This window comes from Acartia tonsa, chromosome 3 (genome assembly GCF_053477335.1).
Source record: "Acartia tonsa isolate MP-2025a chromosome 3, ASM5347733v1, whole genome shotgun sequence".
NCBI lineage: Eukaryota > Metazoa > Arthropoda > Copepoda > Calanoida > Acartiidae > Acartia > Acartia tonsa.
Window position 1 is genome coordinate 53,258,435 of NC_137262.1, and position 27,348 is coordinate 53,285,782.

The 27,348-nt window shown below is 31.7% G+C and overlaps 1 protein-coding gene across 1 annotated transcript in view; it reads right to left on the reverse strand.

Moving 5' to 3' along the window:
• The window catches only part of LOC145314581 (uncharacterized), a 30,562-nt gene extending 6,777 nt beyond the window's left edge, over positions 1-23,785 (reverse strand). The window contains exons 1-15 of the mRNA XM_080154560.1: positions 22,766-23,785; positions 22,049-22,142; positions 21,707-21,872; positions 19,602-19,781; positions 19,165-19,263; positions 16,917-17,013; positions 16,404-16,464; positions 10,911-11,041; positions 10,456-10,510; positions 10,138-10,196; positions 2,234-2,292; positions 1,783-1,843; positions 1,466-1,525; positions 1,129-1,218; positions 547-647 (exon numbers count right to left, since the gene is read on the reverse strand). Coding sequence (XP_080010686.1) covers positions 547-647; positions 1,129-1,218; positions 1,466-1,525; positions 1,783-1,843; positions 2,234-2,292; positions 10,138-10,196; positions 10,456-10,510; positions 10,911-11,041; positions 16,404-16,464; positions 16,917-17,013; positions 19,165-19,263; positions 19,602-19,781; positions 21,707-21,872; positions 22,049-22,142; positions 22,766-23,284 — 1,832 coding nt within the window. The 5' untranslated portion in view covers positions 23,285-23,785. The remainder of the gene's footprint in view (positions 1-546; positions 648-1,128; positions 1,219-1,465; positions 1,526-1,782; positions 1,844-2,233; positions 2,293-10,137; positions 10,197-10,455; positions 10,511-10,910; positions 11,042-16,403; positions 16,465-16,916; positions 17,014-19,164; positions 19,264-19,601; positions 19,782-21,706; positions 21,873-22,048; positions 22,143-22,765) is intronic.
• Positions 23,786-27,348: the final 3,563 nt, after the last annotated feature.

Sequence of the window (27,348 nt, forward strand, 5' to 3'; positions counted from 1 at the left end):
ATCCCTGTCCGGGGAAGGCAGGATAGCCCATGGAACAGCACAATAGGTAGATAAGCATAGAGGGGTTGAGTGGTAGGTCTGGGTACTAAAAGGGAAGGTTTGATGATTACTGTGACAACAACAGTCTGTGTGGGGGTGATTCTATCAGGTGAGGGAAGGCTTAGATCCTTTATCCTCAGGGTTGAGGTGGTGCTGATAACTTGGTGGTTGAAGGGGAAGGTTCCGGTGCTTAAGATGGGAGAGGGAGGGGTAACACCCCTCCCTCCATTTGCAGGACAACTGAGAGATGAAATCAATACCGTTATCTGACATATTTTCAGGTGGCTTTACAATTGTAGAATAACAGGATTTAGCTGGGTGCGTAGCATCACTATAATGTCTTGGTTTCTGCATGGTCCAGAGTTGCCGCATACCACAATAGGACAAAAAAGGAAAAATGATCCCCCACCCCCCTTTAAATTATGATAAACTAAATAACTCAGAAGAATATACAGATAATTTTTTATTCTTTTTTTACAAGTAACCTGGAAAAAACAAGAACAATACCTGTTAAAAGAAGCACCAATGACAGGAAGATTACTTGTGTTCATCATCATCATCATGGCCGGGTCTTGAACCCCACACTGGGCACCCTCACATCTCTGAATCTATATAAAATATTTATTTTCTGGTCACTTTTTCCATAGCCTATAGAGGCAATAAAATTTTTTTTAAATGGTGTTTTTTGCATAATTTTCCCCACCTCAAATGGACAGAATCTGCTCTAAACCATTATAAGACTCCCTGAAAATTGTGAACAATTGAATCAGCTGCTTACGGGATCTTTTTGGACATATACTTACATCTTATCATTAGTGTTCTACTGAACAGTTTCTAGGATTACCATTTTTTGAGGACAGTTTTTCAAAATCAAAGCGAGACATGGATTTCAATCAGTTCTTATCAATGGAAAGTCTTATTTCAAAAGGAAGACAAATCCTAGCTGTGACCAACAACTAGATTAATTCGAGAAAAAGATATTCATAAAGGTTTTGTGATTCGCAAGGACGACCATTTTATCTGAACTCCTAACATAATTTTAGATTTATTTCGATTGTTGGCTATACCTTATTTCTGGACAAATCCTACCTGGTTATTTTCAACATCAGTACCACCAATAATAAATGGATTCCTTGGAGCTGGGTCTCTGATTGGATCATGACGGGAACCAATCACAACCTAGAAATAATAATGCCATTGGTTGTATACAAAATCAATCAGTTTCTGATTGGCTATTGCCAAAAAGCAATAAAAACTTATTATTGATATTAATGTTATATGTTTTAAAATCTGATTGGCTTCTACCAGTCCCCAATCAAAACCTATAGATACTATTCTGTTAGAAGTATACAAAGCTGATAGGACATATCTTACTTAATTGTTGTCAGGGGGTAATCAATGAAAATTAAACAATTTTTGTATTTACCTTATTTACAGGTTCGGGTCTTCTTTCAGGATTATATCTTTCACCAATAACAAACTCATCCTTATAATTCAATAATTTTTTATCAAGGTAGACTAAGAATTTTCTTTATTATTTTTCCAATGATAAAAAGCATTACTTGAAAAGACACAGCTTATAAATCAAGCAAAATGGAAAGGATAACTCAATATTTTAGCCCGCTGTGTATCTTACTTTATTATAGAACATGAAAATCTGGTGTCTGATCCAAGTAATAATATATAAGTGTTTAAAGATTGTGGCTTATTTGTCATATCGCAAGCGGAATTAATTGTTTATACCTTAGGTGCTGGTGTTGTAGGAACAAAATTGTATCCACAAATGGGAATGTGATTCATAACTCTGAAACATAAATATAACTTTAAATATTTTACTTATAAAGATAGTATACTTTATAAAGTACGGTATATCCATATGTCTGAAAAAATTATGCAGTCCACATTCAAAATAACTCTATTTGTTTAACTTTAGTACTTACGATAGAACCATTGACTATTTGATTTAAATTTGTCAATATTACTTTTTGAAATTGGATTTAAATATGGTTCTTTTACCAGATCAAGTTATTGATACTGAACTACAAAAAAATAACTTTAAGTTAATTTAAAAGTTTTTTATAATCAGACAAGAATCACAAAACCTTTTGAATTTCCCAGAATTTATCACTATCTGTGCATAAAAACTTAAAATCTATATTACATTTGGTTAGTTTTTATCATTATAAATTGTAACCTGCAAAAATCTGTGCTACTGCAAGTTCCAGTCAGGCAGGGGTCTCTGCAGAAATAATCCTACAACAAAGATTGTTTGTTTTAAGGTTGTTTACATTGCTTTAAGAAAGATATCCTATAGGATGTAAAGAAAGATTTGATATCACTTTGTCATTTATTAATATTGTTATTTTACAATATTAGATTCAATGTAACTTTAATCATCCATTCTATAGATTTAAATTTTTGGATGAAAAGATTGGACATTCTAGCCACAGTCATAAGAGTAACCATAATATGCCTAAAAGTACTCAAAGTTTATGAGTCAACAAATGAGGTAGCGTGTTCATAAAACTTTGAGTACCCGTAAAAAGTGCAGCCCAATTATCAACTAAAGTTAATAATCCTCCATTATTTCTTTTCTGTTCATCTGTTGATAAATTTCAAATTGAATTAAATGTAAACCTCCCAGAAGTATCAAGAAAATGTCTCTTTGTGTTCATCTTAACTGAAGCTTATATTTAGATTTGATATTATCATTAGAATTACTGTGCACAAACAAAAAGAGTAATAAATTACATAACAACTAGAACGACTTTGTCCAAAGGAATCAAAACCTTAATGGAACAAATGGTTAAAATGAGTTTATATAAAATCTTTATGAAAGTATGTTTTTAACACAAATTTTAGGCTTTTTAAAGTAATGCTTTTAAAAAGACAAAAAATGTAAAATTACGTTTAAAACTCTTTTTACAAAGTAAGACAGACCAACAGACAGACGAACATTAGAATACAGAGTAGCTTCACTATTGAAATCAAGTTTTAACTAAATGGTTCGGCCTACATACTATAATTGAAAAAAATCTAAAACTAAATTTTAGATAAAGAAATAACAAAAATCATAGTATTATACAGAATTTTCATTTAATAATGCTTAGCGAACACTGAACTCAGGTTATTGGTTTTAAACAAATTTAATTAATAGTTTCTCTCATCTAATTAAGTTGAGAAAATAAACTTTTTTATTTTTAATATATGCAGTGAATTAAAATTTCCAACTTGAATGATTTTAGTCCATTGTGAAGCCACCCAACAAAAAAGTCGCTGTGATAAAATTGCAATTACGACCAATATAGCTTTCTATTTGCGAATGGGGAAAACTATTACGCAAAAAAAGAAATATTTTAAGAAGCTAACGTTATAATTAGTTTTATAGGTGATACTTTTATTGTTGATAACAATAACAGAATGATCATTGATAAAAAAGTAGGGGAATAAAACATGAGTTCATATTATTTTTTACAGAAGATTGTAGGCAAATTAGGTTTTCCTTACAGATCTATAGTATAGGTGTACATATATAAAGATAACTACTTGCCCCCTTTTCCAAAGACTTTTTTCGTCTGCTAGCAAATTGTTTTCTGCTACCTGGCTTTGTTAATATTCCCGACACTATTGGTTGATTTTAACAGACCTAATTGGGAGTCGGCACGAGGTCATTGGGGATGTACAGCTATTTAACCCCTTCCTCCTCTATTTTTTACTAAAATGTTTTCCTTATTAATTAATACGTATCCCTATTCTATTTCTATTAGTTCGCCCACGCCGAACGAATGAAACCAAAATTGCAAAGATAAAAAGTTATCGCGGTGTGTTCATACAAAATACTGGGGTTGAATATTTTAGCTTTGGTTATTTCTAATTGGCATGTCAACCAATCAATTTCTAAATTTAATCTATTTATTTAAAAATTCTGCCTCTGATATTATATAATCATTTGAGGAGAAAAAAGGATGTAGATTAATTTAATTTTAACAACATTCTATTGACTCGTATCAGATAGTAAGGGTGGGAGTTTCAGATTTTCAGGGAGGAAGGGCTGTAAATTACACTGGTAGCTAAAGTTTTATAACCAGTTATTCCTATTCGTTGGCCCAAAAACTTTATGTACTTTTGTTGAAATTTGATTGCTTTGTTCCTAACTAAAAGTGTACAAATGTTTCAACCAAGGATTTAATATACAATGGTGGTAATATATTGTTTATCATTATTGGATTCGTACATCAATTTACCGTCTATTGTCTTATCCCGTAGATCTCTGTAAGGTATAGATTTATTGAGAAAATAGTCTGGTAATGTTTGATAATTGATTTGTTAAAGTGTCATTACAAAAAGATGTGTCTTTTTTTCTAACAAAACAAGGACAGTTTAATATTTGCAGAGCTCTATAATCTACAAATGTCTAAATTATAGAAAAAATTCAGTTAATATACCTCTTAATGAAGTCACAAATATAAAAAAAAAAATTAATACCAGAATATCAACAGACATGCTAAACTTAAGGAGAACATTTGGATTGAAAATTAAGAGAAAATTGAAAGGTAAAGCACAACTTCAAAATCTTTCAAGAATTGATCATTTTTAAGACGTGGCTACTCTATCACTGTATTATTTCTATGCAATTTACTTGTTTTTATTGCTTTGCTAAATATAAACATCTTATTCTTTGTACATAATACAATTCTTGTTTAAAAGAGCTCCCGGATTTAAAAAAAAAAACTTTGACGGATTTCAAATTTTAAATATTATTTTGATTTCATTTTTACTTTGATATAGATAAGTATTCTGAACTACAAATGTACGAACAATTGTCTATACATTTTTTACTTCTTCCCTTAAAAAACTAAATGGTGAAAGTATTAATATATATTTTTACCCAAAAGAATTAAAATTGTTTTGTGCTTCTCATTTAATTGGTCGATAAAAAATAATTATAGATTATTGACAATTGTAAAATTAAGAGGGGAAGAAAAGTAATTTCTAGATGAATAAGAATCCTATTTACATTACCCATTCATCCTATTTTATAAAGTAGTAAGGTTTTTTTGTCTGAAGTTTAAGATTCAATAACTACGAGCTGATTGAGTTCTCCTCTTAAGGGAAGACTCCCAGGTTTAGGCTATTTTATATTTAGATTTCAACTTTGGAATGGTTTTAGGCTATTTTACTTGCTCCTTGTCCCCTTTACACTATACTTCTATAGGTAGGGGACACAGACGCTAGTTTGTATTATAGTATTCATGCCTGCCCTGTTCCTTTAAATAAGTATCTCTGTTTGTAAAAATTTTAACTTGATTTCATCTGTAGATGTTTCTCTTAATTGTCCCTCCCACACACTATTCTAAAAATGACTCATCTACTTTTTAAAATACTAGCGGCTTCGCCCCTAGCCTCTAGGGGCTTTGCCCCAAGAGATTTGATCAAACTAATTTTTCGTGTTTTAGATTTTAAAGAAAATTTAATAAAATTTTTCAGGACCTATGAGAAGCTACCCTATAAAGGAGAACCCGATCGGTTCAGCGGTTAGCGAGATCCTTCGCTACAAACAGACAAACAAACAGACAGACATCGTTCTACTTTGAATTATAGATGTAAGAAAAATGGAAGAGTAATTCAGCTAGAAATTTAATGTTGTATAAGGGGCTCGTTAACCGCCCATTTGTATGCAGTTACTAGCCGCCATTTTTAAGCAGGCTTCACCTTAAATTAAACAAAAAAGTGTTGTTTTCAAAACAGGACTATTCTAATGATTTATAAATAGAATAACTTTAAACCAACCAATTTACTATACACATATGAAAGCTTAGTTTTTATATTATTATAGCGCGGGAAAAATAAAGATAATAGTTTTAGTATTATTTTTAAAAGCGAAGCTTTTCTATAATTAGGGTCGGTCCGTCCGTACGAGATAGATAGCTTTTATTCGTTAATCTAGGCATGTTAGAATTGTCCTATCGATTTCAAACTTTGCATGATGGTTCCTGTAGTAGTTGGGTACGATTTAGAAAGCGTAGCAACTCTATAATCATTACCAGAATGTCCGTACGTCCATTTTAAACATGTTGATTTTTCTACTTTTTTAACAACAAATTTTCAAGTGTTCTAATTATCCGTTTGATCTGATTTTTGGTATATTGATTCCTGGGACAACAAAGAACAATATTATAAGCGAACTAACTCTATAATCAAGTCCAAAAATATAAGTATGTCCATAAACATTATCCTGCTTCAAGCAGTTTTTCAACAAATTTACTTACAATTTTGCTTCGGCTCTTATACTTCTAAATTCTGATTATTCAGTTTAGATACTATACAAGTGTTAATGTCCGTTTGTCCTACCGTTTCAGTGCTTCGCTTTTATGGATGTTGTCATCCTTGTTTTAAAAAGACCAAAGATATATTCCCTTTTCTCTGTTAACTGTAGGCATCACTTTGAAACAATTTGGCAAACGTACTTTTGTAGCTTCTAGCAATAACAAAATGAATGGCTTCTAGATTTTTAAAAGTCAATTGAAAGCAATTGGAACCTATAGGCCTATTTGAGCAGACACATCTATATCAAAACCAATTCATTCAAATTTCAAAGCCTTTTGAACAATTATAACTAGCAGGACAGACCAACTAATGGAGTATCTATACTACCTTTAATAATAATGTGCTTGTTAATATTTTATTAAGATTATTTTGCTAATTTAAACGTAATTCTATTTTTGTATCTTGCCCATTCCTTCCCCCAAATAAATAAAGGGATGGGATCATTCATAATCTATTCTAACCCAACCTAACCAATTGCTATCTGTAAATATTCAATTTAGTATTGTTTTGCTTGGGTTGGAGCGAAGCTTTCTACTATTTATACATTAGTTCGTCGTGTCCGCCGCTCACGCACAGCATACTAGATATGCCCATAAATTTAGTATTAAATCATTTTTAAAATATGCACATTAAATAATAATTCAGAATGCTTTATTTGGTAATTACATAAAAGGTAAACATATGCCGAAAAAAACATCAAATTAACCATAAATTATGTTCATTAGATCTCAATGTGTACATGATCCCGTTGCGTAGCTACTTTATAGCTATGAACTATCCATATTTGTGTTTATCCCCAATGATGATGCACAAAATTACTCCTTCTGTAGATTACAGTTAATGGTTGAAACGTTTGGATATTCAACTTAATTAACCAACCAATTAAAAGTCAATAATTATCCCCAAAGTTATTGAGCCAACGAATAAGAAAATGTCATTATAAAACTTTGTGGACTATTGAAACAAACAGCCATTCTTATTTGTCAAATATAATTCTAATATCTGCTTTACTAGGGTATGCATTTTTTGGAATACAATTTATTTATTTCAAAACAACCATTTACCCTACCCTTTCAATTTGAATCTCATAATGAGGCCTGGCCAATAATGTAACAGTATACATATTTTTGTGCATCAATATAATTTTATTTTAAGATGCATGGTATTTCTATGAGTTATGGATGCTGTAATTTGTCTACATTATGTACGATTTCTAATTGTAATGAAAGTTATCTATAATACAAAGTATCTTGATGTCTGTCCGTCTGTCTGTCCGTCCGTCTGAAGCTTAAGATCTTGGTAACCACTGAACCGATCGGATTCTACTCTTCAGGGAATATACCTACTGGTCCTGTGGTGGTTTTAGGCTATTTTCTTGGGTGGTGGGACACCTCCAACCCCCCCAAAAATAAAAAAAAATCCCTCCCCCATTTTTTATTATTTTTTTTTTGTAGGAGATATCCTTGGTCCTTTTTTTGTAGAAGATATCCTTGGTCCTTCTTCTTTTTTTTTACGAATTTCACCTTATTTTTTTTACATCTCTTTGGGCAAAGCCCCTAATGGCTAGGGGCGAAGCCGCTAGTAACAGTAATAAAGCAGTAATAAGAATTAATATAGAAAATAACTACATAGATTTTCAGACAATTAAAGCGTTCATTAATGTTCATCCGTAGAGTTTGGCTCAGTATAACGTCAATTAACTATTAATCAGCTTAAAAGAACAAGATTTTCTTTATTTACCAAGTAATGGACAGCAATGAACTTCTTTGTGCTTGTTTAGCTTGTATTCTTTTATATTATGATAATCAGCCCAAAAAAGGAGTCATATTCAATATATATGAATATTATATGCACGTATATTCAAAACCAATTTATGAGGTATTCTTACAAAACCCACCAAAAAATTATTGTTTTTTTCTTTACCTTTTTCATAACGGATAATTAGCTAATTATCCTAATCATTTTACATAACCTTTAAGGAAGTCCTAAATATTCAAAAACCATTGCTTCTGTAGCATCAACAATTAATTTTTCTATTTTTGAATGGTTGTGGCTATTTTTATGTGTACGATTTTTTTTATTTTGAAGGAACGCCATTCTGAAAAGAATGTTGTTGTTTTAAACCCAGACAATATGATTATGAAACCATATTTTTATATTCCATAGATCAATAATTAATATGCTGTCTGGCAGTTTTTAAATAAACAGGGCACAAACAGATTTAAGCAGACAACACGATATTGAAGTGAAAATTTTACTGAAGCTATGATTTTATGGACAACCCATGGCTTCTATTTGATATCAATGATAAGCCAAACCGTTTTCTTAGATATTCAGTCGCCAGAAACTCAATATCCTTATCTAGCGGCTTCGCCACTAAAGCCGTCAATTCTCCATCTTCAATTTTATTTTTAAAAAGATTTATCTTAGGACTGTGGTGGTACATTTTCCCAAAATAGTTATAAATCTTCCCAGGACCTATGTGAAGCTACATCTTAACCATATAGGTTCAGCGGTTAGCAGGATCTTTGTGTACACACACACAGACATCTTGTTGCTTTCATTATCTTTAAAACAAAACCTTCTTTACAATTATTAATAAACTTCAAAAAATACTACAATTACATTTATGTCTAAATTCTAAATTTTACGGTGTAAGGTTAGGTTTTCAACCAGTTTATGCTTAAATTGTAGGATGTCCCAAGAAACTAAAGTGTAGTCGTTAGCATTTTGGTAAAATATTAGTTAAATATATGTACAATGTTCTGGGCTCAGCATGTGTATTGACATGTAACACATGTTACCCATGTATCAGCTCAAAGTTGCACACTAAATTTACTAAATATCTTGTAAATAGATAACAATTTGCCTTTAGCGGATTTATGGATGAAAATTTACATAGATTTATGCAGTTTTATCGCATACATACATTTGTATTTTAAATTGACAATTTATCAAAAGCGAAATTTTTCAAAATTTATAGTCTTTATATTGTCTCTATGAAGATTTTGCACCCCTAAATAGCAACGCTAATCTTTAATTGTAACCGATAACTGAATAGATCTATTAGAAGTGCATTGCGACTATTTAATAATGATATTGCTGTAATACAATTTTTTCAGAAATTACTAGCCTACCTATTCTAAGACAATTCTATTTCTATGATTACCAATATCAGTTTAATTTTTAGTTTTCTTTACTGCTATATTTCCTTTTTAAAAGCAAAGCTTTTCTATAATTAGGGTCGGTCTGTCCGTACGTCCGTAACGAATAGCTTTTTTCGTTAATTTAGGCATGTTAGGATTGTCCTTCGATTTTAAATTTTGCATGGTGATTCCTTTAATAGTTAGGTACGATTTAGAAAGCGTAGCAACTCTAAAATCATTACCAGAATGTCCGTACGTCCATTTTAAACATGTTGATTTTTTTACTTTTTTAACAAGAAATTTTTATGTGATCTAATAATCCGATTAATCTGATTTTTGGTATACTGATTCCTGGGACAACAAAGTATAACGTATTAAGCGAAGCAACTCTATAATCAATCCCTAAAAATGTAAGTATGTCCATAAACATTATCCTATATCAAGCAGTTTTTCAACAAATCTACTTACAATTTTTCTTTGACTCTTATACATTTATATAATGATTATTCAGTTCTGACACTATACAAGTGTTAATGTCGGTTTGTCCTACAGTTTCATTGCTTCGCTTTAATGGATGTTGTCATTCTTGTTAAAACATGCTTAGTAAAAACTACGTATGTATTACCTGACAAGCTGTCTGTAGGCTGCAGTCATCATCTATGATACATTCTCCACGAATACATCCTAAAAAGCAATATGTAATGCAGCAATAACGAAAAAAACAATCAGAGGGTAATATTATTTTGGGACATTTTTCTACAGAAGTTATCTAATCAACTTTAATGTGTGAATCCATAACATAAGGACCGACTACCAAGACCAGCTTAATTAAATAGTATCTCCTCAATAATGGTAAAGCCCTTGATTTGACGACCTTTGTCTGGAAGTTTATCTGTGCCTTGGCGGTAACATTAAATATTTAGGAAATATTAAATAGTTTTACCTGTTCTGGCATCGCCGACAGTTCCTTGTGGACAAGCGCAAGTAAAAGAATCTCCCTTAAATAAAAGCAAATTTACGATTGATTTATATTAATGGGTAAATTTTTCTTGCCAATTTCTATCCATAAAAGTTGAAGTCTAGTTGTTTGTCTGCCTCTCAGACGCTCTGTTTGGTTGTTTCCCTCAACGTACCAATAAATTACCTTTCTCCCTCACCTTTTTATTTTAAAAATAATTAAAGTAAGGGCCTATGTGTAACCCACTGTGGGGCACATACCTGCACTGCACTAACCTTGCGGGGCTACCCAATATTCAATATAACCTTACCTGATTAATAAACAAACAAAATTTACCCACATCCCCCTTTATTTGAATTTGTTTCTGAAAAAGTTCTATCCTTGACATTTAAGGGAACTTCATTTCTTTTTTAACGCACGTTTTATCTATCTATCTATACCTGAGGTGTACACAAAGCTCCCTCTCCACAAGGATTAGGATTACAAGGATCCGGTTTCTCAACACACTTCTGATCCCGACAAATATATCCGTACTGACAATCAGGATCAATAACGCATTCAGGGCCACATCCTAAAACCAACAAGATTGATGAATTAAGACAATGGGTCATAAACAGTGGCGTGCGGAATGGAGGTGTAGGGCGAGGGAGTGTCAACACCCTCCTAAAAAATATATTAGGAGAGCTACCTTTCCACTGGCCCTAAACGAATTATTTAGTTTTAATAACTGAATCACAGAGACTTTAAGGGACGAAAAATTGATATATCAACACATTTTTGTTAAACAACATTGTCCTCTCTGTAGGTTAATATTTTAGTTTGTAACATTTCGACACTACTAATTTTGAACTAACCAATCAAAATTCAGTTTTGAGCACGCGAATAAACTTGGTCATATAACTTTGGGTACTCCAGTTTAATTTACAGACCAAAGTTCCCTCTCTCTCCCTTCGTCCAATATTAGCTAAGCTGTTTGAAATCATTAGCAAAATATACAGCTAACATTGAATGTGTTAAAGAACGAACAAGCGTTCTTCAAAATAATTTTAATAATTGTAATATCTGCTCCAGAAAGGAATGTGCGTGCATTTAATAATAAATTTGAAATTGCACTTTTTCACAAAGGAAGGTGAAAAAACTGAAATTTAGATATTGATCTCAAGCGGTATCATATGTAGATATGTTTTTTTTAATAGATAATGATTTCTAGACCTATCACAGCTCTGCATTTCTTTTCCTTTAGATTCCTTTTATTTGTATCAAAAGACTAATGATGGAAATATGCAAATATGCAAATATAGATTTAAAGTAAAAGTCAAAAGGATGAATTAAGAAAAGCATCTAAAACTCTTATTTACATTTTAAAATTGTTTATAGGGCATTTTCTTATTTCTATTAATTTTATAGCTGTAAAAGGTAATAAACATATCTTTTACTCTAAACATTGAGGACCAATTACGTTAAGCTGGCGTTTTAAGGCCGCCAGAATTATAATATTACAGAATTTGAACTTCAAGTGCATAATACTATGCCATTTAAAAAGTCAATTAATTTTATATTTGAAAGATATAATTTATAATAATAAAAAATTCCGTAGTCTTTGGGGAATTTGGAAAAAATTCAATTTTTGTTGGCAAATTTATGTTATAAATATATCTATATACTCAGTCTAAAATTGTTGGTCTAATGCCTATACTAATAAAGCAATAATCTAGGCGCCTAAGATTCTATTTATGTCAAAGCTCCTTGATTATTATAAATCTTTTGTGTTTTTATTTTTAAGTGTTTATATATTCAAACCAATATTTCTACAATAAAAGTTTGTTATGGTAAAAAAGCTGATCTAACCTAATAATCTTATTAATTTTTTATGTTTAGATCCTAGCATTTAAATTCAACTTTTTTTCTTTACCAATTAAAAATAAATGTATAATATTTAGTTCAGTAATGAATAATTTTTGTAAAACCTTTAAGGTCATTGAAAGTTGCAAAATCTTAGAATTTAAAGTTTATATTTCATTTGAACACCTACATTGAATTGTTCAAGTGTAAATAGTCAGAAAAGTGGCGCCACTTACCTACTACAGGGGTGCTACAATATAAAGTAGTAAGGTTTTATTGTCTGAAGCTAAAGATCACGAAAAATTCTGGTCGAACTTTTTTTTTTTTTTTTTAAAGAAAGATAAATGAATTAAGAGTAAATAATTAATCACATGCATATTTTAGAAAACCTAAATTTCCTTTTATTAAAACTGAACAATTAGTATTTCTAAAAATCTATAATTACACAATTTTTAATATAATTAAAAGTCCCTTTTCCTAAAAGATCGTGGAGAAAGGGGTAAGGTTACAAACATTCCACCCTCCCTACTATCTTCACTTTTATAACAGATAGACGTTAAAATTCGTTTTCGACTCTTTACCCAGCGTCCCTCGATCTTTTAGAGTAAGTATTGCAAAAGGTTTGCAATCTTAATTCTGCGTAGAAACACACACACACAATCATATAAAAGATATTCTAAACATTCAGAATCCTGTACTGTCATAGTCATAGTGGTTAAGATATTAATCTTTTATTTTAGTTCATTCAACTCACTGAGAGTTCTTGAAAATACGTTCTTAAAGAATAATTTGTATTCGATGTTTATAAAATTTGGGTAAAATTTTTAAATTAAATTCTTACTCTGATCAATTTTAGCAAAAATTTAATTTTTTCAAACAAAAACTTTTTAAATATTGTAATTAATAGACTTATGGAAAAGGAGTAAAGTCAACACCTACATTAATTAGAAAATTTTGGAGGAATGTTTTTTTGCTCACATCCACTTACTGCTGTTTCACTCTCCATGAAAATGTATTATATGCATTGTTATTTATAAATATGACAAGAACTCACAAAGAAAATCTTCGAAATTATAATTAATGATATATTCCCTTTCCTCTGAGCACATACCATTTAAATGAACTTGACCTATTTTGAATTTCCATAATGCGCAGTAATGTCAGGATTTATGGGTTGGGTTCCTCCGCTATAGGTGTTCCCTGTTTTCAGTTAAAATATATAAAAAAAATTGGGGAATAGTCCCTTTCGTAACATCACCCCATAAGGGGCGATTCGTCGTATTTTTAAAATGGCTTTTTATAGGTTATTTTAGGTTAGGTTAGGTTATATTGGATTAGGTGATTGCCCCACAGGGTTAGGTAAATGGCCCCGCAGGAGAAAAGTTACTGTGAAAAATACGAAGAATCGCCCCATAAGGTGCGATGTTACGAAAGGGACTATACCCAAAAACTGCCTAAAACAACACCAATATATATTAGAGCTTCCCCGAGAAGTAAAACAAATTCGAACCAGCAATTTGCAAGATCTTTGGCTTCAGACAAAAAAAACCTACTACTTTAAAATATTGATCGAAGTTTTTGACTTTAAAAAAAAAAAAAAAGCTTTATCTTAGCCAACCAAAGATATTCTCGAGCTTAGGCTTTTAAGGTTAGATTAGAATCAATGATAAATATGTTTGTTTATTGAACGTTTGCTGATATCTGCAAAGAATTTATTTGCAAGATTGTATGCCGCCCAGAAAAAGGAGGTGCTATTGTGTACATGAAAATTTGCTGATATCTGCAAAGAATTTATTGCAACATTGTATGGCAACCAGAAAAAGGATGTGCCATTGTGTACTTGAATATTTGTTGCTAGTTGCTCTGCTTACCCTTTGCAAAATATGTCATAGGAATGTGCTTGAGGGATTAAGGAACATGGCAGGAAAGTGCTTAGATTAAATATATAGGTAAGGTAAATTCCATGAAATACAACAAAGAAAAGGTATGTAACTATTTTGTTGGATAATGCCTTCATTCTTAAGAGATACACCTTGACAAAATTACCCCTTATTACATTTTGTTTTTTCCTAAACTAAAATTGAAGTTGGAGGGTCAATAAAATTGTATGACAAGTAAATGCTTTTGAATTGATCTATAAAACTTATAGTCTTTATTACATATATTTTTGTAATCGTTTTGGCTAGCTTTTAATTTCATATAATTCTAGTTGCTCAGCACCTCGCAACTGTGAAAGGATGGAGGATGTCAGTAAAATAGCTTAAAAGGAGAAACCACCAAAGATATATATAAACATTAACTGAAAAAAAAAATATTACGGACCGGCAATTTCAGAGATCCCCAGCTTCAGACGATAAAACCTTACTACTTTATATTATAGGATTGTTACTATTGTCATGTTTGTATATTCCAAAGTATAGTAATTTGGCAAGCTATCTTTCTACTAATGCGTTAACGTCTATTTTTTTCTTCAAAAAATCAAGTTTCGAAAGACATTTAAAAGGATTCAAGATGGCTTTAAAATCTCTTTAAAAACACAATCATTGTATTCATATGTAGGAATTAAACATACAATAAGTAAATATCTAAATTCGCATGGTAATGTCGCATTCTTTAGCTGTATATGTAAAGAATTTGTACACTGTTCATTTATATAAATTGTAACATCCTAGTTAAAGCTAACATCCTTTTAGCGTCGGAAAGCTTGTAAGCTTAACTAGTAAGATAAGTATTTTTAAGCAAATATAAAAAAATGTAAATATACTGTATAAGTATGCCTATCTTATCAATAGTTAAACCTATCTGTCCTATAAGTTAACCTAATTTTGTGTGGTATATTTTGTAAAACGTATTTAAGATTGTATGTTGATTTTTATATCCTATCATATAAAGTAGTAAGCTTTGTTGTCTGTAGGTAGCACTCTCGCCATACGCTAAACCGATATGGTTCTCATTTACAGTGAAGCTTCTTATAAATCCAGCAAAGGTTTTTGACTATTTTGGGGAGGGTATCTCCACCCTCCCAATAAAAATTCACCCCCCATCCCCCAAAAAAAATTTCTTTAAAAACTCAAATTGAAATGGGGTTGGGTCGGCTTTTCTTTCTACCACCTTAAGTGCCCCTAGAGGCATTGCTGCTAGTTTTATAACAAAGTAGTGTCTCAATATTTTTTGGAAAACCAAAGTAAAACATTTGGATTATAAGTCAAAGGTTTATGAATATGAACTCAACAGAAAAATGTTTTCTTTGTCTATTTTAGGCATAATTTACTTTTTGGTGTGTCATTCTATATCAAACAAGGGCAATTGTGTCCTTAAGTAGCGCCGCAATAGCAAGGTATCAACAATTTAATGGACAATGTTAAAAATGGGATAGTTTTGTCATCACATTAACTTAATTCCGATTTTCACTGAAGAGCTCAAATTTTTTATGTAAGCTTTTGAAATCCGTCGCTAAACATAGTTTATACAGTGAACTAACTGACAGATTGATTACAGAAAAGCTGCGCTACTAAAAATATCCAATGATGTTTTGAATAAATTTCTTGGTAGCGTTGTCATGATTAACACGTTCTGAATTTTTATGTAAGAATTTGTCTTTGTTTCTTATATGTTAATGATTCTTTGAGGTTAAATGCATAATAAAAGGATGATATAATCCCAGGGATATCAAGGTAAAGACAATGGACGATAAATTGATGTATAGTACACCCCTAATTTTGATCAACAAAACCATCCCTTAAATTTATTTGTTTGAAAGTTTAGATACACTGATTTAAGATTTGGTATATGTTTCATTAGGTTTATTAAACTTTGGATACCAGTAAAATTTAGAATTCTATTTCCCTCTCTCCCTGTTAGAAAGCTTTGTTTAAAGAACGATTTAGATATTTTATTTTGTTTTTATGTTTGCAGGCTTGAAGCTAAAAACCTTTGCGGAACCTATAAGAAGCTGCCCTGTATCAAAGAGTCATATATGGCAAGCGGGTTAGAGAGATCTTTTTACACAAACATCATATTATTGATAAGAATATACTGTAATTTAAATACAACACATTTTTTTGCTTTATGACTAAAAAAATTATGTATACCTGTGATAGTATCAGGTTTGGGAATAAGTCCTGGCAGACACTTACAGATTGGGTTACCATCCCTATCAGAAAAAATCAAATCATACGACTTTATAAAATAACTTTTCTGTCAACTAAACGTTTTTTTTTGTAAACTTCAACGCTTTTAAATTATAATGAAGTAAGTTTATAAAGTTTAAATGTTTATTTATCATTTTGACTTACATAGACGTCCAAGAGGGGGGGGTATTGTAATGATTACCCCCCCCTCCCCAAACGAATTTGGCGGTGCTGTAGCAAATTTTACCCCCCCTAGCAAATTTTACCCCCACCAAATAAAAAAGCTTGGACGCCCATGTTGACATATTTCTGTCAAAATGCTTACCAAACAGACATAGAATAGAAAGATATTACAAAACTGATTACATGGGCTTGTAAAGAAACTTTGTGAGTATATTAGGTCGAAAAAGCTCTTTTGACAGAGTTATGACAAATCAATGTTTTAACATGTTTTTATGATTTATGATTTATTTTCCTGTTAGGTGTACAAGTGGTTCCAACTCCACAAGGAGAGGGGTTGCAGGGGTCAGGCTTCTCAACACACTTCTGGTCACGGCACACAAATCCATACCTGGATGAATGGAGAGATAACAAGGCTGCTTTTCCTGAAAGTGCCTATCAAGCAATGAATTAAAAACAAGGGGAATCGTTTCTGTAATCGACAAAGCACTTTTAGGGAAACATCAATAACAAGATATATATCCTATTATATAAAGTAGTAAGAGTTCTTTGTCTGAAGATTAAGATGTCAATAACTACTTAACAAATTGGGTTTTGCCCCTAGATGCTAGTAATCTATACTACGAGTAGCTTGATATCTGTCTGTCTGTCCGTCTGTCTGTCTGTCTGTCCGTCTGTCTGTCTGTCTGTCCGTCCGTCTGTCTGTCTGTCCGTCTGTCCGTCTGTCCGTCTGTCCGTCTGTCCGTCTGTCTGTATGTCTGTTTGTCCGTCCGTCTGTCTGTCTGTTTGTCTGTCCGTCTGTCTGTCTGTCTGTCCGTCCCTTAAGATCTCGGTAACCACTGAACCGATTGAATTTTACTCTTCAGGTAATATACCTACTGGTCCTGTGGTGGTTTCAGGCTATTTTCTTGGGGGGGGGGGGGACACCCACAACCCCCCAACAAAGAAAAAAACACTACTTTATTATTTTTAGGCAATTAATTTAAAATTAATGGTCGCAGCACCAGAAGTACTTACTATTTTTTTAAAATTACTTTTCGGGGCAAAGTCCCTAGGGGCTAGGGGCGAAGCCGCTAGTATAATATATAGAGTTAGATATAAGGAAAGTCAAAAGGTAATTTAGCAGATGCAAAATTGGAAAGTTTATAAACAAATCAATTGACAGATTAAATTAATTGTCCTGATAGAAAATCTTTGTCACTATTGAAATTTTGAGTTGGCGACATTTTCGTGAACAATTTTTTATTGTTATATAAAAGTGCAAGAATAGTGGGTGGAATTATGCATTTGTGCAGTTAAATATGCAATAAAAATCTATAAAAAAAACAAGTTAACAAGTTAGTTTTTCTTGTCCCTCAAAATTAAAGTTTTCTCTATTGGTACCAAAGTTTCAATCTCTAAAATTTATTTAAAAATAGTTTGAATAATTCAATAAATCAATAAAAAATACCCAACAAATTTAACAATCAAATAATGAATGCAAAAGATTGAAGTTTTTTTCTTGAAATTTCTGAAAATGAGATTATTATTATCAATGAATTATCCATTCATTTAAGTTTCACAAATATTCTTTTTTTCTGACTGTTTGGTTGAATTGAGACATATTTCCTTAAATAAAATATTATAGGCAGTTATAGGCAGTAAAAAAGGCACAGAGCAAATACAAACAAAAAACTTCCATTTAATTCTCATGTAGAAAATTATGTCTAAAGATGGTGAAATGTAATATTTATCGAATTATCCACTCACTCCATAGTTTTTTTTATAAAACACTGAATTATTGAAAAGAAAATCAAAGTTTCAAACAAACCTTTGTACAGTAAAGAACTATGATAAAGAAGGTTAACAAGGATTAGATGTGATTTAATCGAAATATATTCCTACAAATTGAGCTGTGTGTTTTTCCTTGGATAGTCTGTTTTCAACAACGTTGCTGTGTATTATTCCAAAATCTTTACATTTTTATGAATTTGCACCGCAATAATTTTCTAGATCAATTGTCCCTATCTCTAGATGATTTTTGCAAAGTTTTTGGCAACCTTTCCCACATTCATTATTGGCAAATAAAGAAAAAATGTTAAATCTTTATTTTTATTAAATTACTATTTGTATATTATATAACTATATTATTTTTTTTAAATATGTGGCAAAATGTATTTTAAATATAAGTATAAAATTAAATGAAAATAGAGTTATAGGTAGATTATAGTTTTTAGATATATATTTATGTATAACTGTAGACAATTAGATAAATAGATTTAGTTTTATAAAAATAAAGAAACTGAACGATTATTTGAAAAAAGCGTTAAGGACATAATTCACCTAGCTAGATAGATAATTAGCAAGCAATAATATTAGCTTTAGGTTTAGATAGATACAGAGATCGATAGTTAGGTAGAAAGATGGGTAGATAGATAGATAGACAGATAGATATGTATATACCTGCAATCAGGATCAACAACACACTCAGGACCACAGCCAGTAATGGTATCAGGTTTAGGAATTAGTCCAGGTAAGCATCTACAGATAGATAGATATATACCTGCAATCAGGATCCACAACACACTCAGGCCCACAGCCAGTAATGGTATCAGGTTTAGGAATTAGTCCAGGTAAACATCTACAGATGGGATTACCATCCCTACACAAATACAAATCAAATAAAACTTCAAAATGTTCCAAAAAAAACATGAATTTTTTTTCAAATTTGAATGCCATAAAAAATAGCATCTACTCTATAACTCCTTGCGTATGTCTGTTTGAGTATTACGCTATAAATTATAAAAATGAATTTTAAAGGCTACTGTAAGGATATTTTTTGAAATTTATTATACAAGGGCTCTTTATTGATTGAAAAAATAGCCCAACACCACCCAAGGGCCTGTGTGAAGCTTCCCTTAAAAGGAGAATTATATGGGTTCAGTACTTAAAAAAACTTTATTTAATAGTATTATGTTTCACACTAGAAGATTTATTTACCTGTTTGGTGTACAAGTAGTGCCAGGTCCACAGGGGGAAGGATTGCAGGGGTCCCTCACACTGCATCTAATCTCAGGGGTTGGGTCGGGGACTAGCCCCTCGGGGCACTTACAGGTGGGCTTGCCCTCGTTGGGGATACACATAGAGCCGTCTCCACAGGGGTTAGGGTCACAGGGGTTTCTATAAAGTTTATACTTTACTTATTTTATCAAATTCAGTAATGAAAATTGTATTATGTTTAGCAAAAATTACAATAGTAAAACTTTTGAATAAAACAGAAAATTGTTAAACGAATGAAATGCAAAAATGTCTTCAAAATCTGAATAAAAGGTATAAATTAAACTTTTATGCAAATGATAGCTAGAAAAAGGATTCCAACATCCATAAAAGCCAAGAGAAGTAGACAAAATATACACAGTGGGATCTTTTGAAAAAAATCGGGACATCCAAAAAATTTAAAATCGACTTTTATCTATCCTAGGAATTAATAATGGCTGTAAGTAGACAGCTAGAAAAGAAATTTTTAAAAAATATTCATTTTTGGCGGATTTATGCCATTTTTAAAAAAGGTAGTGAAAAATTTCTTTTCAGTTTTGATGATTTTCCAGATTTTTTTACACAATTTTTTCAAAGCAACAAAAAATACATTTATGTTCATCTTATGAAAATAATTTTTGATTGAGGTACTTTTCAGATACCTGTAACAATGTCTAATTAAAGAAAAATTTTAAAAAAATATTTTTTTGGTGGTGTAAATTGACATTTTGTGAGAAAATTTCACCAAAAATATTAAGATTTTTAACCCCAAAAAATCAGTTTTCTCCATTTTACACAAAAAAAATGGACAGGAGGCCCCGGGTTTTGCAATAATAATATCAATATACAACATGTATTGTGTATTAAACAGTTTTCACAACCTGGGGCCTCTTGTCCGTTTTTGAGTAATTGAGCATTTTACATTGCATGGTTTGAACAATTTCGTTCTTGTGAATTTCAAATTTTCCCCCGTTAGAGGGGGAAGGAGTCATTTTAGAGCCCAAAGTCATCTCTGCAATGTTTTCAAACTTTTTGAGGCGGATCTTTCTTTACTTCTGCATTATTTGCCTCCGGCCAACCGTTACGCCGTTATTTGCCGCCGTTGGCGAGATTTTTAACGATTTTTGCCGTTCTCGCGGTTTTAATGGACATTTAAGGGTTAAAGGAGTCGTTAAATAAAAATGACTTATAAATACTTTTATTTTAGCAATTAAATTTGCTAAATTTCATGTGTTATAAAAAATTTGTATTTCTAACTGGTTTTGGTCTAGCAGAAATTCAAATTTGCGAATTAATTATAATATTGCAAAAACATTATATACGCATCAGAGAGAGAGAGAGAGAAATATACATTTGAGAGAGAATATAATATTAGTAATTATGTTTATATTCTTATACAAACTTTAAATGAAGATAGCTAGACTTAGAATAAAGGTATTAACACAAAATCAAAAGTGTTTTGAAAATTATGTTATTGTTGTTTATATCTGTAAAAAAAAAACATTTGAAAACATGCCTTATAAGTGTCCTATTTTACTTATACTGGACCTACCTAAAAATGCCGGGACTCGAACTGGGTGCACCTGACGCTATATTCATGTTCACAAACATTGTTTGCATTGAAGAAATATTTACATAGACGTTGATTTTGTTAAAATATTCCTATCCTAACTAAAGTTATGAAGTTTTATAGATTTTTTAAAAATAGGGTAGCTTCGCTCCTCCAAAACAGCAAGACGTACATACCAAATGCACATTAGAAGTTAACAGGAGCAAAATTTATGTTATTTTTGAGTTAAAGCAAAAGAAATTACATCATTTAGTCAAATACAAGCTTTTTTATTGATGTTTACTTTTGTCTACCCTTAATGTCCCGTTTTTTTGCAAAAGATCCCACTGTGAAATATCGATAACAAGTATATATAGACAGGAACTGAAGAAATAGACGAATAGAAATATATAGATATAGGTCTGAAACAATATTCCTCCACCGTGATTGGATAAAAAAGGACTATACGTATATGCCTAAATTAGAAATTTAAGCCTCAAATCAAATAAAGTATAAATTCCTTGGGGGTTCATATTTTGGCAGTGCTGGTGGGGGAGGAGGTGGAGGGGGTGTGTTATCCAAACATGTGTTAGCACACCCATCAAAACAGCAGAGCCCCCAGTTGGGACAGTCCAGATCAGGCACACCTACTGACCAACAGGTGCTGTGCTTACCATAGCATTGCTCTGACAACCAAAGTATCCATTAAAAAGACAAAATCACATGCTTACGAAAAGAAAATCTTCTACAAAAACTCCTTCAAAACTCAAATTAAAGTTGAGGTTCGAATAACCTCCCCCTTCCCTTAAGTGTCCCTAGAGGCCTGCAAGGATACGCTACTTGTAAATACATGGATAAATGCCTAGAGGAATAGGAATGACATTAGGACAGGAACCAGTGGGTTGGACAGGTATAGCAACAGGCTGCACTGGTACATGGACAACTGGTACAGGTACCTAGATAGATAGATAGATACATAGTTGGACAGGTATAGCTACATGATGTACTGGTACATGGACAACATTAATAGGTACCTAGATAGATACATAGTTGGACAGGCTGCACTGGTACATGAACAACAGGTACAGGTACCTAGATAGATGGATAGATACATAGTTGGACAGGTGTAGCTATAGGCTGCACTAGAACATGGACAACAGGTACAAGTACCTAGATAGATAAATAGATAAATAGCTTGACAGGTATAGCTACAGCCAGCACTGGTACATGAACAACAGGTAGCTTGATAGATAGATAGATAGGTATATACATATTTGGATAGGTATAGATACAGACTGGACTGGTATATGGACAACTGTGTAACTCGATTTTTTTAGAAGAATTGTAAAAAAAACTTGTATAAAAAAGAGTATATTATCAAAATATTTTTTTTCAAATAACAACGATTGCTACTAAACCATAAAGTTTATAGAAATTCATATTTCTTGGAACTATATTCAACAAACAAATTTATAAAGAGTCATGTAAGATTATAATAAAAAAATTGTCTTGTCAAAAAAAAACTTTTAAATAAGTATTGTTTTAACGTTTGTCTATTTTTGAAATTTATCTGACTTACCTGAACAGAAGGAGAAGCAATATGATGGGGAGGTCCATACTCCTCTCTGGGAGCTTCAGGGGGCGGGCCATAGGATTCAACAGGGGCCACAACAGGGGGTGGACCATAACTTTGCACAGGGGCAACTACAGGGGGTGGTCCATAATCTTGGGGAGGGGCGTAGGCCGGAGCTGGTGTTGGCTTGGGTGGTGGAGGGTGGGTAGGTTTAGGCTCTGGTGGCACGTAATTATTGACTGGGGGTGGGTAGGCGGGGTAGGCAGGCTTTTTGGGTGGGTGTTGGACCACAGGTGATTGATAAGAGGGCTGGGGCGCAGCCTGACCGACACAGGTATTGGCGCAACCATCAAAACAGCACAAACCATGACCAGGACAATCTGTGTCCCTGACACCAGGTGACCAACAGGTTGACCGGCGGCCAGCACAGCTGGCAGCAGCCTGGGCTGGCGGACACTTGGGATCCTCTAGAAAATTGGCCGCTGCTCCGGCTATGATACATCCTAACAGCACTAATTTAAACATGGTTATTTTGGAGTCTTAAATCACAGTTTTTTTTATTAATAAATGGACAGGCTACTAAAAAGCAACCTCTTCCAAATAAAAGCTTAGCTAAGTCTTTGTATAATAAAGCTTATTCTCTTGCTTATAAATGAACGGGCTAAGGATCAGATGTGTAGAACTGACGGATCCTAAATCCCAACTGGCTGTGGAGTGCAAACTACTCTGACGAAATTGGTTGAAAACAATAAAATTTGCGTAGGCGGGGTTAGTACTCGCCCCCCTATACACTCCTCAAACCTTCTTCTTAATAAAACTAAAAAGGATCTATCTATCTTTGTGAGCTCACTTTAGCTTTAATAGCTCATCTTACTTTTATGATGAACACATGGGCTTTAATTATGTACATATAGTACCATACATACACCCACTTAAAATCAATTATTGTCTAAGATTTTCAAACTTTAAAATCGTGTTATGTTTTTTGATTTTCTGTGGTGAGAATGTGTTTTCGATTGGTCAGTCTAAATATGACTGAGATCAACTATGTCTTTCTCTAATTGTTGTACCACATTTAAATTCAAGTGTGGTTGATAAAATGAGTGAGAGAGCGAGAAAGAAGGAGAAAGATGTAATAAAGAGAAAGAGAGAGAGGCGATCTTGGGCATTTTAGATCAAATGCATGTATTACATATACACAAAAGCAAACTAATATTCCTAGACTGTTCATAAAAATGTAACTTTCTAGGTTTACAATAGAATTAAATGGTTTTCTGTAGGTAATAATCTAATGGTTTACCTTATTATTTTATTTTGGAATATTTTTTTTTGTTTAAAAAAAAGTATATTCGAAGGATCATCTAAGGAATCCCCTCTTCAAAAATTAAATCAATGGGATAGTTCCATCATGTTTAAATTCGTATTGAATGACTGACAAAGATTACAGAGATGCTTCATAGCTTAGTGAGTTTCTACCATGTTGTAAATATATATGACAATTCTACATTATTAGAGCTTGCTTTAAAATCATAATAGTTAGTCTATTTTAACTCTATTAAGAAGACCACAAGACGCCATGACCAAAAAAGAGCAAGACAAAATTTTGGGCGTGGAATAAAAACTGGGGAAGGAAAATCTTTGGTTGTAAAAAGAGAGGGGCGCCTAGCTTTTTATACGCTAATCTCTCCAAAGTTTATATAAAACTTCAAATAATCTTTGAAAATATTAAAAACGAGCTGTTCTATAATTAGGATCGGTCCGCGCGTCCGTTCGTCACGGATAACTAGCTTTTCATTACTTTGAACAGGTAAGAATTGTCCTAAGTTAACGATTATAAACTTTGCATGGTGATTCCTGTTTAAGTTAGGTACAATTGAGAAAGCGTGGCAACTCTATAATCGTTACCAGAATGTCCGTACTTCCATTTAAAACATGTTGATTTTCAACTTTTTAACAACAAATTTTTATGTGATAAATTATCTGATTGATCTAATTTTTGAAATACTGATTCCTGGGACAATAAAGTACAATGTTATAGCGAAGCATCTCTATAAGTAAATCTTAAGAATGTAAGTATGCTAAAAAGATAATTTACTGTAATCGTCTACTTTTAGTTTTGCTTCTAAAACATGTAAACTTGTTCATGAATTTTAACTGTTTAAGAGATCTTCAGAAACTCAAATATGAAACTACATATATGATTATTAGATGGTCTAAATCTCATTCCTTCCTAACTTGATCAAATTCAATTTATAGAATTATTCAATCAACTATAAAAAGATTTTTGAATTTCATATTTTCAAAGATTTTCTTGGTATTTTATAAGTTTTTGTAATTAGGTTTTGACTTTTACATCAAACAAAACAACTTTTGACATTGCATGTTCTGTAATATAAGTTTAAAATTTGTTGGTTTGAAAAAACGTCGTTCGCTCCTTTTATATATTCTGCGACGACGATTTACGTTGGCACATAGCTCGTGCGTTGAACACGTATTTTATGACGCAATGGAAACTTGACCAAAGAAGTTGGGGGAGAAATCCACGAACAAAATTTGAGTACAATCTCATAACATTTAGGATTCTTTGTTAACTAAGTTATTGAAAGTTGATTTCTACTTATGAAAAATTTTTCTCTCCAACATTTTCTAAGTATATTTCACTTGAGGTGTAATTTTGTTTGATAAAAACAAATTAGCCTGCAGTTTTCTTCATAAAATAAAGAAAACGAAATAATGCGAATTTTTGCCCTTTCTCGTTAGCGGCTACAAATTGTCAAAATTTGTGTAAAAAATTATATGCGTTTCTGGCTTTAGCTGTTTAAATTGGCAATTCCATACAGTTTGACAATTGTAGATTAAAACAATCTAAATATTCCAAAAATAAAATATTTTTTCTAAAATTTTTATGAATCAGCCCCGTTATTAAAATGGTATTGCCCCCAACACTAAAGACATTCAACCATAAATAATGTATTCAAAAATATTATCAATAAATTTACACTAGATAGATTAAATATGGATATATCGTTTGAATTTTGACAAAGTAAATGTTATTGAAATTATCTTTATAATATGTTATGATAGCGAAAACCTTTGATATGATCATTGGTTTTAATGTAATAAAAAGCCGATTTCGCCCTTTTCCCTTTAATATATTGTGCAAAATAGGTATGCATTGATACTATGTATATAAGTATACCTTTTGTAATATTAAGTGAATTCGCCTTATTTTTCCAATAGAAACTATGATGCATAAAATTTAAATAGCCCAATCTGTCAAATTTTATTACAACAGATTGTGATAAAGATTCTATTAAAATGTCAACTAAATACTGATTAGAATAAGTTTTAATATAATGAGTAAAGTAAACTAATTGAAAACTATTTTCCTTCTATCTTTTCAACAAATCAAAATAATCATTATTTACATTCCAACCAATTCCTGGGGGCGTCCAAATTAAATAATACCAATCCTTTGGGGTGGGGGTGTTTTTTGTTCAAATACTATACTATCATTCATATGTATAAGATAAGGGATTTTGGAATAAGCTAAATATAACTTTATTTTTAGAATATGCATCCCCGTACAAGTAAAGATTGAAAAAAAATGGGGTGGGGCGTTCCCCAATACCAAACAAAAGATAGAAGAAAATATGGTGAAATACATGAAAGTAGATGAACTGAAATTAGGTCAACTGAAAATAGTTGCCGAATGTGTACGCAGTTTCCTGGGTGTTTCCTCGTCCTAGCTCAATATTTACTACTAGCTACAAATCTTCAAACTTCTCTTAAAAAAATCAAAATTTGAATGTATAAACGATTTAAACATTATACATTATAAATTTGAATTTTTTAAATTTTGATTTGTTTTTGAAGTTTGAAGCTTTTTTAGCTAGTAGTAAATATTGAGCTAGGATGAGGAAACACTCAGGAAACTGCGTACACATTCGGCAACTATTTTCAGTTCATCTGAAATTAGTTTCCGAATGTGAACACAGTATCCTCGGTGTTTCCACATCCTATCTCTATATTTACTACTAGCTAAAAAAGCTTCAAATTTCCAACCAAAAAATCAAAATTTGAAAAATTAAAATTTTGAATGTATAAATGTATAAATTGCTAATACATTCGAATTTTGATTTTTTTGAAGTTTGAAGGATTTTTAGCAAGTAGCAAATTTTGAGATAAAATTGGGAAACACCTAGGAAAATGTGTTCACATTCGGAAACTAATTTCAGTTCATCTGAAAGTAATTATAGTGATCTAATAAAAAAACCAGAAAAAAACATGAATAGTTTTTAAAACTTTCTTGAGACCGCTTTATGATAACAAATCTAAGTTTACAAAAGTATTTTCTCAAGTTAAAAAGATTGAATTAATAACTTTTAAAAATCTTTTTTTTTTGCTGGGTGCAAAGACATTTTTATATATTTTTCATTGCCAAGAGCCTGTTATATCTTTTACGTTTTTTTTATGAACACTTTACTTTTTAATAAATTTTACAGTTTTGTATGAAATTTTGAAAGCATTGTTATGGGTCAACTGAAAATAGTTGCCGAATGTGTACGCAGTTTCCTGAGTGTTTCCTC